This window comes from Oryctolagus cuniculus, chromosome 3 (genome assembly GCF_964237555.1).
Source record: "Oryctolagus cuniculus chromosome 3, mOryCun1.1, whole genome shotgun sequence".
Lineage (NCBI taxonomy): Eukaryota > Metazoa > Chordata > Mammalia > Lagomorpha > Leporidae > Oryctolagus > Oryctolagus cuniculus.
In genome coordinates, this window is record NC_091434.1 from 83,658,293 (window position 1) to 83,671,483 (window position 13,191).

A 13,191-nucleotide genomic window follows, 5' to 3' on the forward strand; every position below is an offset into this window, starting at 1 on the left:
AAATGCAGATCAGAAAAGCACTGCAGACATCAAAGGTCTCTAAAGAGCGGAGGCTGATGAAACAACACAAGCAAGTGTGGTGGCAGGAGCACCACAGGCTCAATCAAGCCAGGTAAGAATCGGGGAATCTCAATGAGGACATGCACGCATCCTCCAGAGCTGCCGCAACAATCAGCGTTTAGAGTTGCGGTTTAAATGGTTTCCTCAGTTTAACCTGGACTCCAGTGACACTATTAATATGCTTTTGCTTTCTTCAAAGTCTGCCACTTTCTCTTCTGCAGCCCCTGTCTCGCACTTGCATTCTCTTTAGCACACTGGATTATCATGTTCTGGTCCCATATTTGTCTTCTCTATAAAACAGAAAATTCCATGAAGGCAAACATCTCATCACATTCATCTGTATATCATAGGATACACAGAAGAAAAGTAAAGATTTTCAATACATGGATGAGCAAATGAACTAAGAAGTGCTATGAAGGACTAACTCAAAGTTGAGATTTTTGACTTTATTATTCCAGCAGCCACTTACAGATGAATTAAAACAATAATTCTATAATTGTTCCTAATTTTTGAAAAATAAATTTCCTTTCAAAGGTCAAGGCAAAAAGAAGGGGCAGAGGTGTTTCTCCTTCATTTGAAGTCTATTTACCAGTTTTAATGATGGTGGTATTTACAAAGGATGCTTTTTAAAAAAATGTGTATTTTAAAAATTTATTTTATATTAGAATAGATTTTTTATCTGGCCTTATTCTAAGTTTCCAAATGCCATTTACTTTTTTAAAAAAAGATTTATTTATTATTTGAAAGGCAGAGTTACAGAGAGGCAGAGGCAGGTCTTCTATCCACTGTTTCACTCCCCAAAATGGCTGCAATGGGCAGAGCTGAGCCAATCTGAAGCCAGGAGCCAGGAGCCAGGAGCTTCTTCCAGGTCTCCCACATGGGTGCCGGGGCCCAAGTACTTGGGCCATCTTCCACTGCTTTTCTAGGCCATAGCAGAGAACTGGATTGGAAGTGGAGCAACCAGGACTGGAATCAGCACCCATAGGGTATGCTGACACTGCAGGTAGCGGCTTTACCTGCTATGTCACAGCGCTGGCTCCTAACTTTACATTTGTGTTAGGTACTTTTCGTGTTGGCAGGTGTTTGTTATTCTGGAAAGTGATTGCTGCGTGTGACGTAAAAGGCTTATGATTGGAGACAGCTTTGCAGCATATCATGTAACTTAGAAAAAAATTATATTAAAGTCATCACTGTATTTCTGCCATGAAAATTAGATCCATCTTATCCTTTAAAAAGTAACTTTTGAAGGGGAGATGTTTGAGCCTATCGAGAGATTTTTAAAAAATATTTGCATAACTCAAAACATGATAAAAGAAAAGCCATAAGGAAGTGTTAATTGTGTTGTTCAATGATGCAAGCTCAAAGGTAGAAGGCGACACTGGGAACAATTTTTTTTTATCTTGCCTGTTCCACATTCCCTTGATGTGTGTGCTCAATTGTTCTTGAGGTAGGTATAAGAGGCATGCACATTTCATTCTGGAAAGTACTTTTCCTGGCTGACCTCGAATGACACAAAAAACAATTGAAGTGAGGAACATTTAAGTAATAATAACCTTATTGTCTGGAGATTTATAAGGGCTGAAAAGTGGACAGAAAAAGATAATCCCAGGATAATTTTCTGTGTTATTCTAGAATGTAGGCTAATTTCAAAATCTGTTCAGTGAAATTAAAAACAAATAGCACTGGGAGATGGGTTAGAGAAGTGGCTACGTTTGTGGAGACTTCAGGACTACCAGCAGCGCAGAAGCAGTTTAAGCTCTATGAGTGTGGGTCAACATCGAAAAATGGATTCTCGGGTCTTACCACAAGAGACTCCACCAGGGAATTTCAGGCCAGTGGAATGTGGAACAGTGATGTTTAGCTTTTTAATTTTTATTAGGTAATTTAATAGGTGACAAGTAATGCATCCCACTCTTTACAGCTCACCTAATACTTACAATGACACTACAAAGTTGGTCTCATTGCTAGCTCAATGTTACAGGTAAGACTCTTCCAGCTCAGAGGACTCAAGGCATTTGCAGATGGCAAATCATCTCTCTCTCTCTCTTTTTTTTTTTTTTTAAGATTTATTTACTTGGCCGGCGCCGCGGCTCACTAGGCTAATCCTCCGCCTTGCAGCGCCGGCACACCAGGTTCTAGTCCCGGTCGGGGCGCCAGATTCTGTCCCGGTTGCCCCTCTTCCAGGCCAGCTCTCTGCTGTGGCCTGGGAGTGCAGTGGAGGATGGCCCAAGTGCTTGGACCCTGCACCCCATGGGAGACCAGGAGAAGCACCTGGCTCCTGGCTCCTGCCATCGGATCAGCGCGGTGCGCCGGCCGTAGCGCGCTGGCTGCGGTGGCCATTGGAGGGTGTACCAACGGCAAAGGAAGACCTTTCTCTCTGACTCTCTCTCTCACTGTCCACTCTGCCTGTCAAAAATAAAATAAAATAAAATAAAAAAAGATTTATTTACTTATTTGAAAGACAGAGTTATAGGCAAAAAGAGAAGGAGAGGCAGAAAAAGAGGTCTTCCATCCACTGGTTCACTCCAATTGGCCGCAACGGCTGGAGTTGTGCCAATCCAAAGCCAGGACCCTGGGTGCAGGGGCCCAAGTACTTGGGCCATCTTCTACTGCTTGCCAAGCCCATAGCAGAGAGCTGGATCAGAAGTGGAGCAGCTAGGACTCGACCTGGTGCCCATATGGGATGCCGGCACTGCAGGTGTCGGTTTTACCCACTGAGACACAGCACCAGCCCCCAGATCAATTTTGTGCAGCTGGGATTGCAGCCCTTAGACCTAACTCCGGCATTCCTTGATCTAGGAGTTCAACAGCTCCTCCCCAGCCCACCCCAACTCCTGGGTTCTACTTATTATTACAAATTTATAAAATGTGAACAATGTAGACAAAGGCTAGAAACATATCTGCAAAAAATTGAAAATTTTATTAAAATATTGCAATTGTTGCTATTATTTTATACTATTTTAATAATATAGTATATGTTAAACATAAAAAATTATAAAATATATAATATGATAAAATATAAAAATAAAATTTTAATTATAATAAATCAAGACTCTTTTCTGTAGTTTAGTTGAATCTGCCATAAGCAAGCAAAAGACTATGTTTGGGTGCCCATTTAGAACTGGTTATGCTTTATTCTATCAATGATTGTATTTAGAAAACATAGTAAAAGATAATTAAAATTTGTTACTCTCATAATTGCATGAAGATAAAATACACTTCTGCTTCAATGTCCCTCTTTCAGAATTTCATCATTTCTAAACTTACTATTTTTTACCTTGGGAGGCAGAGAGAAAGAGGTGCAGATAGACAGAACAAGTTCTGATCCACTGGTTTACTTCACAAATGCCCGCAATGGCCAGGGCTGCGCCAAGCCAAAGCCAGCAGGTGGAACCTCAAGGCCAGTCTCCCAACTGGGTGGCAGGAATACAACTACTCGAGTAGTCACTGCTACCTCCCAGGGTCTTCCTTACAAGGAAGCTGGGGTCAGGGACCCGAGTAGGGAATTGAGCGCAGGAATTCTGAGGAGGGTATCTGAACAGCTAGGTTAAACACTTGCTCCCACTTTTTTTTTTTTCCATTTTTTTTTATCTTTTATTTAATGAATATAAATTTCCAAAGTACGACTCATGGGTTACAATGGCTTCCCCCCCCATACCGTCCCTCCCACCCACAACCCTCCCCTTTCCCACTCCCTCTCCCCTTCCATTCACATCAAGATTCATTTTCGATTATCTTAATATACAGAAGATCAGCTTAGTATACCTTAAGTAAGTATTTCAACAGTTTGCTCCCACACAGAAACATAAAGTGAAAAATAATAGATGATTTTTTTAAAATGATGATGAAATCAGATCAGACCTATTGTCATGTTTAATCCCAGTGAGAGTCAAGCTGGGAATTGATAATTTCTTTCTTTCTTTCTTTTTTTTTTTTACAGAAGATCAGTTTAGTGTACATTAAGTAAAGATTTCAGTCGTTTGCACCCCCATAGAAACACAAAGTGAAATATACTGTTTGAGTACTCGTTATAGCATTAAGCCTCAGTGTACAGCACGTTAAGGACAGAGATCCTACATGAGGAGTAAGTGCACAGTGACTCCTGTTGTTGACTTTACCAATTGACACTCCTGTTTATGGCATCAGTAATCTCCCTATGCACCAGTCATGAGTTTCCAAGGCTATGGAAGCCCCTTGAGTTCTCCGACTCTTATCTTGTTTAGACAAGGTCATAGTCAAAGTGGAGGTTCTCTCCTCCCTTCAGAGAAAGGCACCTCCCTCTTTGAAGACCTGTTCTTTCCACTGGGATCTCACTCACAGAGATCTTTTTGCCAGAGTGTCTTGGCTTTCCATGCCTGAAATACTCTCATGGGCTTTTCAGCCAGATCCGAGTGCCTTTAGGGCTGATTCTGAGGCCAGAGTGCTATTTAGGACATCCGCCATTCTATGAGTCTGCTGAGTATCTCACTTCCCATGTTGGATCACTCTCCCCTTTATTTATTCTATCGGTTGGTGTTAGCAGATACTAGACTTGTTTATGTGCTCCCTTTGACTCTTAGTCCTTTCATTATGATCAATTGTGAACTGAAATTGATCACTTGGAGTAGTGAGATGGCATTAGCACATGCCACCTTGATGGGATTGAATTGGAATCCCCTGGTATGTTTCCACTCTTAAGATAACCGTGTCAGTCCAGGCTTGCCTAGTCCCCTCACTGTGTCCTCCCTTTAGTTTTCCCCTCCTTTCAGTCTAACTTGCTGCCTTGGGAGTCTTTCTGAAACAGAGCAAACAGGTGAGATCTGCTTGATCTTCAGTGGTCTCCGGATGCCCTGGCTCTCTCCACCTGAGGTAGTGCAGGACCTGCCAAGTGCGGGCCTTTGCTGGTGCTGTTCCTTCTGCCTCAGCCTTATGCTCCCCTTCATCTAGTGTCCAGCAAGTTCTTAACCCATTTGGAGACTCAGTATATGACCTGAAGAAATGGACCAACACCCAAAACCCACATTAGGTTGAATGTTTTGGTTACCAGCTATTTTTAAACCTATGTGTGTTTATGATTTTTTTTTAAAAAAGGTGATTATGATCATGTCTATTTCAGAACCAAAATTGAATCTGAAATAAAATGCTTTCTCAATGAAGACAATGTTGGAAATGAATGTCTTTGTGACCTTAAAAATTTTGGTGAGTTTTTGATATTATGTTTAGATTACAGTTATGTTTTAAAGAATGATAGTGGGCCAACGACTTCATGTTCTTTTACTATTAACTGATGTTTATTTTTTCTGATGAAATGAAAAGTCTGAACTCTAATGTTTCCTTGATTCCATGTTGGTTCACTATAGAACAAGAGTTATCAGAACAATGGTGCACATTTCTTAAGAATGTGATCAACCCCATTCAGCAGTTGAGGGCAGATCTCAAGCACACGGAGCCTCATATCTTTCGGCCTTCGCATCCCCACACTGAAGTTAACTCAGCGAAAGTACTGCAAGAGGTCAGTGTGTTGCCTTTATTCTTGACAATATAGTATTTTATTTTGTCCCTTCTGGAATCATTTGAGATAAGAATCAATCGTGTGTCTTGTGTATTTAAACAGAGGATGAGCAAAGTCTGTGTATGCCACAGAGCTGAAATAATGCCCAAATCTGCCCCAGAATGCGCATTTCTACCTGGGATAGAACAATGACCCTATAACTGGTCTCCCTGCCTTCATTCCTGCTCCTCCTCCCAGTACATTCTGGGATTCCACTTCTAGGGGGGCGGAGATGCAGTTATCCTGTTGCTGAGATCTCCTTTGGGCTCCTGCTGGCCCCTAAGTTCTCCCATTCTTCAGGTTTCTTCTTGCCTCTCCGGTCACATCTCCTACCTGTCGCTGCCCCTTCCCCACAAGATCTGTCGCAAGGATTCTTTTTCTTTCCATGCCTCCTACAAGCCAGGCTCATTCCTGTCTCAGGGCCTTTGCACTGGCTGTCCCCTCTGTCCCATCCATGGCACTGTCTGCTATGCAGGTCTTGGCTTCAGTGTTCTGTCCCCTGAGAGGCCTGTCCTGAGAAGCTACTCCTTCTCCTAGCACTGTTTTTCATCCTTTACCACCTCCTGATACTTGCTCATGGATTTTTGTGTGTCACTTTGCTGACTGCCTTGCTCAGGGTAGCATGAGGCCCATAAGTGTAATTACATCAGGTGCAGGGTTTTGGATAACTTGTATTTCTCATTTTTTCCCAGTTATTCTGTAATATCGTTTCCATGAATAACAGTAAAAATTTTAAAATCCATGTTCCCCTGGGGATGAGGTAAGGATGCCAGCGAAGGAAAGGGAGATGGGATGGTTGTGGGTGGGAGGGTGGTTATGGGGGAAAAGACAGTATAATCCAAAAGCTGTGCTTTTGAAATTTATATTTATCAAATAAAAGTTGAAAAAAAAAAAAGAAACACAACTGATGATTATCTTCCCTAAGCACCATGCACATGTGGGTGCAGCTGGTTACGCCCACCAGAGCCCATGTGTGCATTGTGTGTCTCCAGGTCTCATTGAGGCTACTTTGTCCCACAAGAATTACTTTGCTGGAATTTTTTAAGCTCTTCCCAAAGGTCCCCAAATGGACTTTCATCATTTATTGGCTCTTGAGATTAATTCTGTGTCTTTCAATCTAAATATTGGATGAACTGCAATAATTTGCATACTTCTTGTCCAAATGTCCTACAGGTTGACTTTGTGAAGAAACAATTGAAAGCTGTCTTCGAAAGACTTAGCCTGGAGCGACAGGAAATAGAAACTGATCTTTCAGACTGGAATATGAAAGTGAGTGTGGTGCAGCTAGTGACTTAGTTATCAATTTGTCATTCATGTGGAATCAAATAATCATATCTTTGTTCTCTTTTCAGATACTGGATCATTCTTTGGAAGAGAAAACTAACCTGCTAAGTGAACTTCCCACTGAATTAGAAGCTTTGGACTGCCCATATCCCGAGTTGAAATCTGCGATCCTTAATGAGTTCTGTAACTTTACAGAGAAATATCGAAAGAAACTTCAAGATGCTGATCGGCAGTTGGAAGACATATTCAGGTGATAAAACTGCTTGAATTCTGTAGATTTACTTACATTAAATTTTTTTTATTCAGTGTTAGTTTACTTCTAATGTATGGTTTCTTAATTATGATTGGAATAAAGTCAATAAATGTTTAGATTGATGATTTGTTGAATGGAGAGGTTTTCCTGCTCCTCAAAATAATTCCCTTGGTGGAATGATTGAAATAATTATCAGGCTAAAACAAAATGGAAATATTCCTCTTACTGAAGCCTTTACAGCACAGGTAAGAGATATTTTTTAAATATGAGTTTTCAGTAATGATGAATATTCAGTTCAAGATATGAAAGCGCTCTACAGTAAAAATTTTAATATCAACACTAAGAATTGATTACAATGGAAAATGTACCCATGGAATTATGTTACTTGTGATCAATTGTGGTTTTGTTCTGTGGTGAACACATAGTATGTTTTCAAATGTAACAAAAAAGCTTCTTTGTGAGTGTTTCATACTTTTTTTTTTTTTAATAGAAAATATACCTTCGGTTGTATCCTGAGAATGACAATCTTCTGAATGGCATATAAAATGTTGAGTGATTTAAAATTCAGTTTTGGCAGTGGCTGGCTTCTCTAATGTTTACTTTGTTAAAATTTACTTGAACAAATTAAAAATGCCACCTTAAGTCAGATCTGTTTTCTACCTTATTCAGTGCTCTCTATGTAGTCTTTCTAGAAGATGTTTTGTAGGAGAGAATTTTTTTGTTGTTCAACTGAGTTCAATGTTTTCCTCAAAGAATGTATATTTAAGAAGAAAGAAGACTATTGATGGGACACATTTATAGTAAAAGAAATTATAATCCTTGAATGAAAGACACTGGATATGACAAATGTTTATATTTCTTATGAATTGCTTGGCTATGCAGCTTCTCTGTCTGAAACTATTTGTGTTAGGACATAAAGAGTAAGGAAAGCCTTAAATCCTATGCAGTAGAGTTCTTGGTTTTGGTAGTTCTTTGGTTCAGACTCTTCAGCTAGAGCTCCTACTTGTCTCAGTGCACCAGAGGCAAGTAGAATGAGTCCTAGGAAAAGCCTGAAGCTTTGCTGACCATAGATTCCTTCCTGTATCTCTGTGGGTTTGTTCCTGTGCTCCTACTTGTCAGACAACTGTTGGTCTCCCGACAGCTGCACTCTCTACCCCTCTCCTTTCCTTTTTTCCCTCTTATCTTGCAATAAAACTGAGAAATGAGTAATACATTATTTGCGTTTGCTGATTATACTTTCTTATAACTCAGTCACAGTCTAAGTATTAACCATACACTTAGCTTAGGTCTCTGATTGCAAAATGAACATTATCTTCCCACTCCCCATCCCAGCCTTGTTAAAATGATTTTGAAACTCATCAAGCAAGAGGAAAACAGTTTTTGTTTGGAGGTGGGGGCAGAGGGCATTGTAATCAGGTTGATTAAGTGTGGTTGTGAAGGTAAACCTGACTCTGTCCCTTCACAGCAGGTTGGCTGGCCATGATCTTTCCTCCCAGATGGCTCCGTGTCCCCCTGAGAAAGCTGCTAGAGATTGGGTTGTTTCCAGGTTAACAGCTTCTAAATATGGAGTTAGTAAGAAGCCATTTCTGACTGCAAAGACTAAGTAAGACCTATCCTTCTTTCCTTCCTTTAATCTGAACTCTATTTTTGCTCTTCCTTCTTGAAATACCGTGCTACTCAGAAAATGTTGGGATTCAAAGCTACATTGAGATTACTGAGAGCTAAGTAGAGAAGTAGGTGAATACATAGTACATGCCAAGATTTCTGCAGAGGGAAGAAACATTGAGGATAGGATAGCTTATGAAGGCTTGATGAAGGGAATAGAATTCATGATGAACTTTGAAGAATGGGTAGAGTTAGAATAGGCAGAAAGTGGGTAAAGAGGGCCTTCTAATAAGGGTGATTAAGTGACTAGACTGTAAATCGCTTGAGGAGAAGTAATTTATTAGCTATATTTGTGTTCTTAGCACCTAACACATTCTGACACAGAGCATCTTCTAAAGAAGTGATTGTTCAGTTGAGTTGAATTGAAAATGAGAACAATGAAGAGAGACTGGGAGGCATGCTATGGTAGCAGAAGGAATGTACTTTGGAGGACTATTGGGTTCATAAATCCTAGTTTAATAGTCTTCTTACCATATCTAATTACTCTGAATACATCTTACATCAGTGATGATTGTTTTACTTGATGAATATGTATTGAATAATCCGTGAGTTACTGTGGTCTCTGCTAAACTCCTTCAACAGACAGCTGAGTCTAGAATATGGCTTCTTCTCAGAGTGTTTGGGATATATATACGTACTCTAACCAAATAAAAATCGCTTGCAAGCATCCACTGAAGAAAACATTTTGTAAATATGCTGGCAGTTTATAATGAAGCATCAGCAAAAAAAAATCAATGAGGAATGAAGAGTAGAAGGAATATTTTAATATACTCAGAGAAGGTGGGCAACAGTCATTAGTGGCTAGTGGGTAGAAAGGGGCAGAGAGTATACTATTTTAACTAGCACAATGAATTATGATATTAATTATGAATCATATGATAATAATTATATCATAATTATTTAATTATGATATTAGTTGGGCTTTTAATTTCCCAGGATCCACCATTACACTGATAAGGCCATTTCATCTTGTGGTTCTAGTTAGGTCTCATGAGAATTCATAGAGATTGTATACATGTAAGGGTACACTCTTCGGGGTGTGAATGTATTGATTAGTTGTACAGTTCTATGCTACAAAATAGTTGAATTATCTGGGAAGCATTTTAAACTAAGAAGCTTTCATTGGACTCAAGGCAGGGGACATCACGGTTCATCTCAGCATTTATTTTAATTTTCCCTATTTCATAGTGGCTCACTGGTTTAGCTTGGAAAGACTCCACCACCAGATACAAAGATGGCCCTCAATGAGCATGTGTGCCAGTCAGTGTAACCTCATGTTCTCATGCCACAGCAAGTCACTTGGGTCTCAGGGTAGGGGCAGGAGGCCCAAGTCAAGGCTCAGCTGAGGACTTTTGTTAGATGCTTCTGAGGAGTAGGGACATTCCTGCCACGTGGATGTGACTGTGAGGGCACATGGTTGAGGTATCTGTTGGCAGCCATGCTGGGAATGAAGGAAGATGCTTCACAAGAGAGGGCTGAGTGCAGAGAAATGGAGCTGGGGCCCTGTTGGAACTGCATGAGAAGACTACCTCACTCTAAGTTTTCAGGGCCTATTTATCAACATTATTCTCTCAATCCCCTGTGATTTGGGTTTTTGGTTATTTTCAAATAAATGTAATGCGATTGTTATCTGAAGTCCATAGTTGGCAATAGGGTCACAATCCTTCCACCCCTAGTTATTCATTTTCAAGCTTAGTTTATTTAATTAAATAATTATTTACTTATTCCTAGAGGATGCAATGGAACATGTCAAACCACAAAGCACATATCCTTTGTTCCAAAAGTTTTCATGCCTCCAGAATATATCTCATAAGTATATTTGATTATGTGTACCCCAATTTATTTATTGTAGTAGAAAGAAATAGAGCAAGAGATTTAATGTTAACAGGGGTAACTTTGTTAGATTATTGTGCATACATAGAAAATATTAGTCTGCACATTAAGAAATGTGTTGAAACTTACATACACAGACATGGAACAATATCCAAGGGCTAGGATAAGGTATAGAGTTAAGCAATATGTGGTGCACATTGTATAAAAGAGGGAAAGGTAAACATGTACATATTTGCTTTTCTTTGAGACAGCACACAAATGCCAATATTACTTGTTGCCTCTAGGGAGAGGAGGCATAAGTTTGGGAGTGAGATAAAGAAATATTTTCATTGTAATCCCCTTTCATTGTACCATTTGCATCTTGAACCACATGAAAATATTTTATATTCTAAAACGAATTTAAGGAAAATAATTGTCAGGAGTCAAGATTAATCAACAGACAGGAAAATACCAGCAACTTATCAGGTACAAAAGATTCAATTCCCTAATGTATAAAGACACTTCTTAGACTGAATGATTAACACCCAAAAGGAAAAAGGAATGGAATAGTTAAGAGATGATTTATCATTCCTGTTTTCAACAAATATTTCTTGAGCATACACTTGCACAAATGAACACATGTATTCATGAAGTTAAAGATACACACATGGGGCACAGTGGGTTAAAGCCCTGGCCTGCACCACCACCATCCTATATGGGCACCAGTTCGACCTAGTTACTCCACTTCTGATCCAGCTGCCTGCTAATGTGCCTGGGAAAACAATGGAAGATGGTCCAAGTCCGTGGGCCCCTGCACCCATGTAGGTAACCCAGAAGAGGCTCCTGGCCTTGGATAGGCTCAGTTCTGGCTGTTGTGGCCATTTGGGAAGTAAACTGGTGGATAGAAGACCCCCCTCTCTCTCTACCTCTCTAAGTCTGTCTTTCAAATATATAATTAAAAAAACACACACACACACATACAAAACTATAAACATAATACAAAAGTAAATTGCGGCTGGCGCCGCGGCTCAACAGGCTAATCCTCTGCCTAGTGGCGCCGACACACCGGGTTCTAGTCCTGGTCGGGGCGCCAGATTCTGTCCCAGTTGCCCCTCTTCCAGGCCAGCTCTCTGCTGTGGCCCGGGAGTGCAGTGGAGGATGGCCCAAGTGCTTGGGCCCTGCACCCCATGGGAGACCAGGAGAAGCACCTGGCTCCTGCCATTGGATCAGCGTGGTGCGCCGGCTGCAGCGGCCATTGGAGGGTGAACCAATGGCAAAAGCAAGACCTTTCTCTCTGTCTCTCTCTCTCACTGTCCACTCTGCCTGTCAAAAAAAAAAAAAAAGTAAATTGCAGTAGTGTGTTAGAAGCAAACAAGTAGTATGTCAAACAGATTAGGGTGGGCAATACAGAAGGTGTCAGAGTTGTGGGAAATAGAGTGCAATTAATATTTTTTTATTAAAAACTTTTAAATACATGTATTAAAAATTACACATATTTATGAAGTGTCTTGTGATATTTTGATACATGTATAATTCCAGGATAAATAATGTCACCTCAAGCTTTCACCATATCTTTATGGGGACAACGTTCAAATCCTATCTTCCAGTGTTTTAACATTCTCTACAGTCACCCTTCTGTGCAATTTTGAGTACAAGTAGGGGATAAGTTTGGTTGAAAGTGACACTGAGTCAGGTCATAAAGGATTGAGATAGCTAAGCAGATATTTGGGGTTGAAATGTTCACTGAGGTGTGAGTATTGCCTGGTAAGGCAAGAATGGCAGGAGCAGGGTACAGATCAGGAGATAAGGTCAAAGAGGAAAGGGCAAGAGTGGGAGTATTAAAGCCTTGCAGCCATTTTAGGGTCTTTGGCTTTTACTCCAAGCAATATAGGAAGCTGAGGGAGGGGGCTGAGCAGGACCAAGCTGGCCATTTTGGCAGTTGCCGTGCTTCAGATAGACTGGAGATACAGAGAAAAGAGAACTCATTTGTTGTTGATGGGAATGCAAGTTAGTACAGCCACTACAGAAAAAAGTATGGAGGCTCCTAAAAAAGTTAAGGAAAGAGGGGATATTGTTGCGGCGTAGTGGATAAAGCTGCTACCTGTGATGCCGGCTTTTTTTTTTTTTTAAACTTTTATTTAATGAATATAAATTTCCAAAGTACAGAATATGGATTACAATGGCTTCCCCCCATAACATCCCTCCCACCCGCAACCCTCCCCTTTCCCACTCCCTCTCCCCTTCCATTCACATCAAGATTCGTTTTCGATTCTCTTTATATACAGAAGATCAGTTTAGCATACATTAAGTAAAGATTTCAAAAGTTTACTCCCACACAGAAACATAAAGTGAAAAATACTGTTTGAGTACTAGTTATAGCATTAAATCTCAATGTACAGCACACTAAGGACAAAGACAAAGAACCTACATGAGGAGTAAGTGCACATTGACTCCTGTTGTTGACTTAACAAATTGACACTCTTGTTTATGGCATCAGTAATCACCCTAGGCTCTTGTCATGAGTAGCCAAGGCTATGGAAGCCCCCTGAGTTCACTGACTCTGATAATTTTTAGGCAAGGCCATGGT

General features: G+C 40.4%; 1 protein-coding gene across 8 annotated transcripts in view; it reads left to right on the plus strand.

The window, feature by feature from the left end:
- The window catches only part of CCDC148 (coiled-coil domain containing 148), a 309,680-nt gene that overhangs the window by 92,910 nt on the left and 203,579 nt on the right, over nt 1-13,191 (plus strand). For all 8 annotated transcript variants that reach the window (XR_007920653.2, XM_051849519.2, XM_051849517.2 and 5 more), the window contains 5 exons: nt 9-112; nt 5,156-5,238; nt 5,400-5,551; nt 6,764-6,859; nt 6,943-7,124. Coding sequence is in view for 7 of the 8 variants with exons in the window: in XM_051849519.2 (XP_051705479.2) it covers nt 9-112; nt 5,156-5,238; nt 5,400-5,551; nt 6,764-6,859; nt 6,943-7,124 (617 nt within the window). In the remaining variant the exon portion in view is untranslated. The remainder of the gene's footprint in view (nt 1-8; nt 113-5,155; nt 5,239-5,399; nt 5,552-6,763; nt 6,860-6,942; nt 7,125-13,191) is intronic.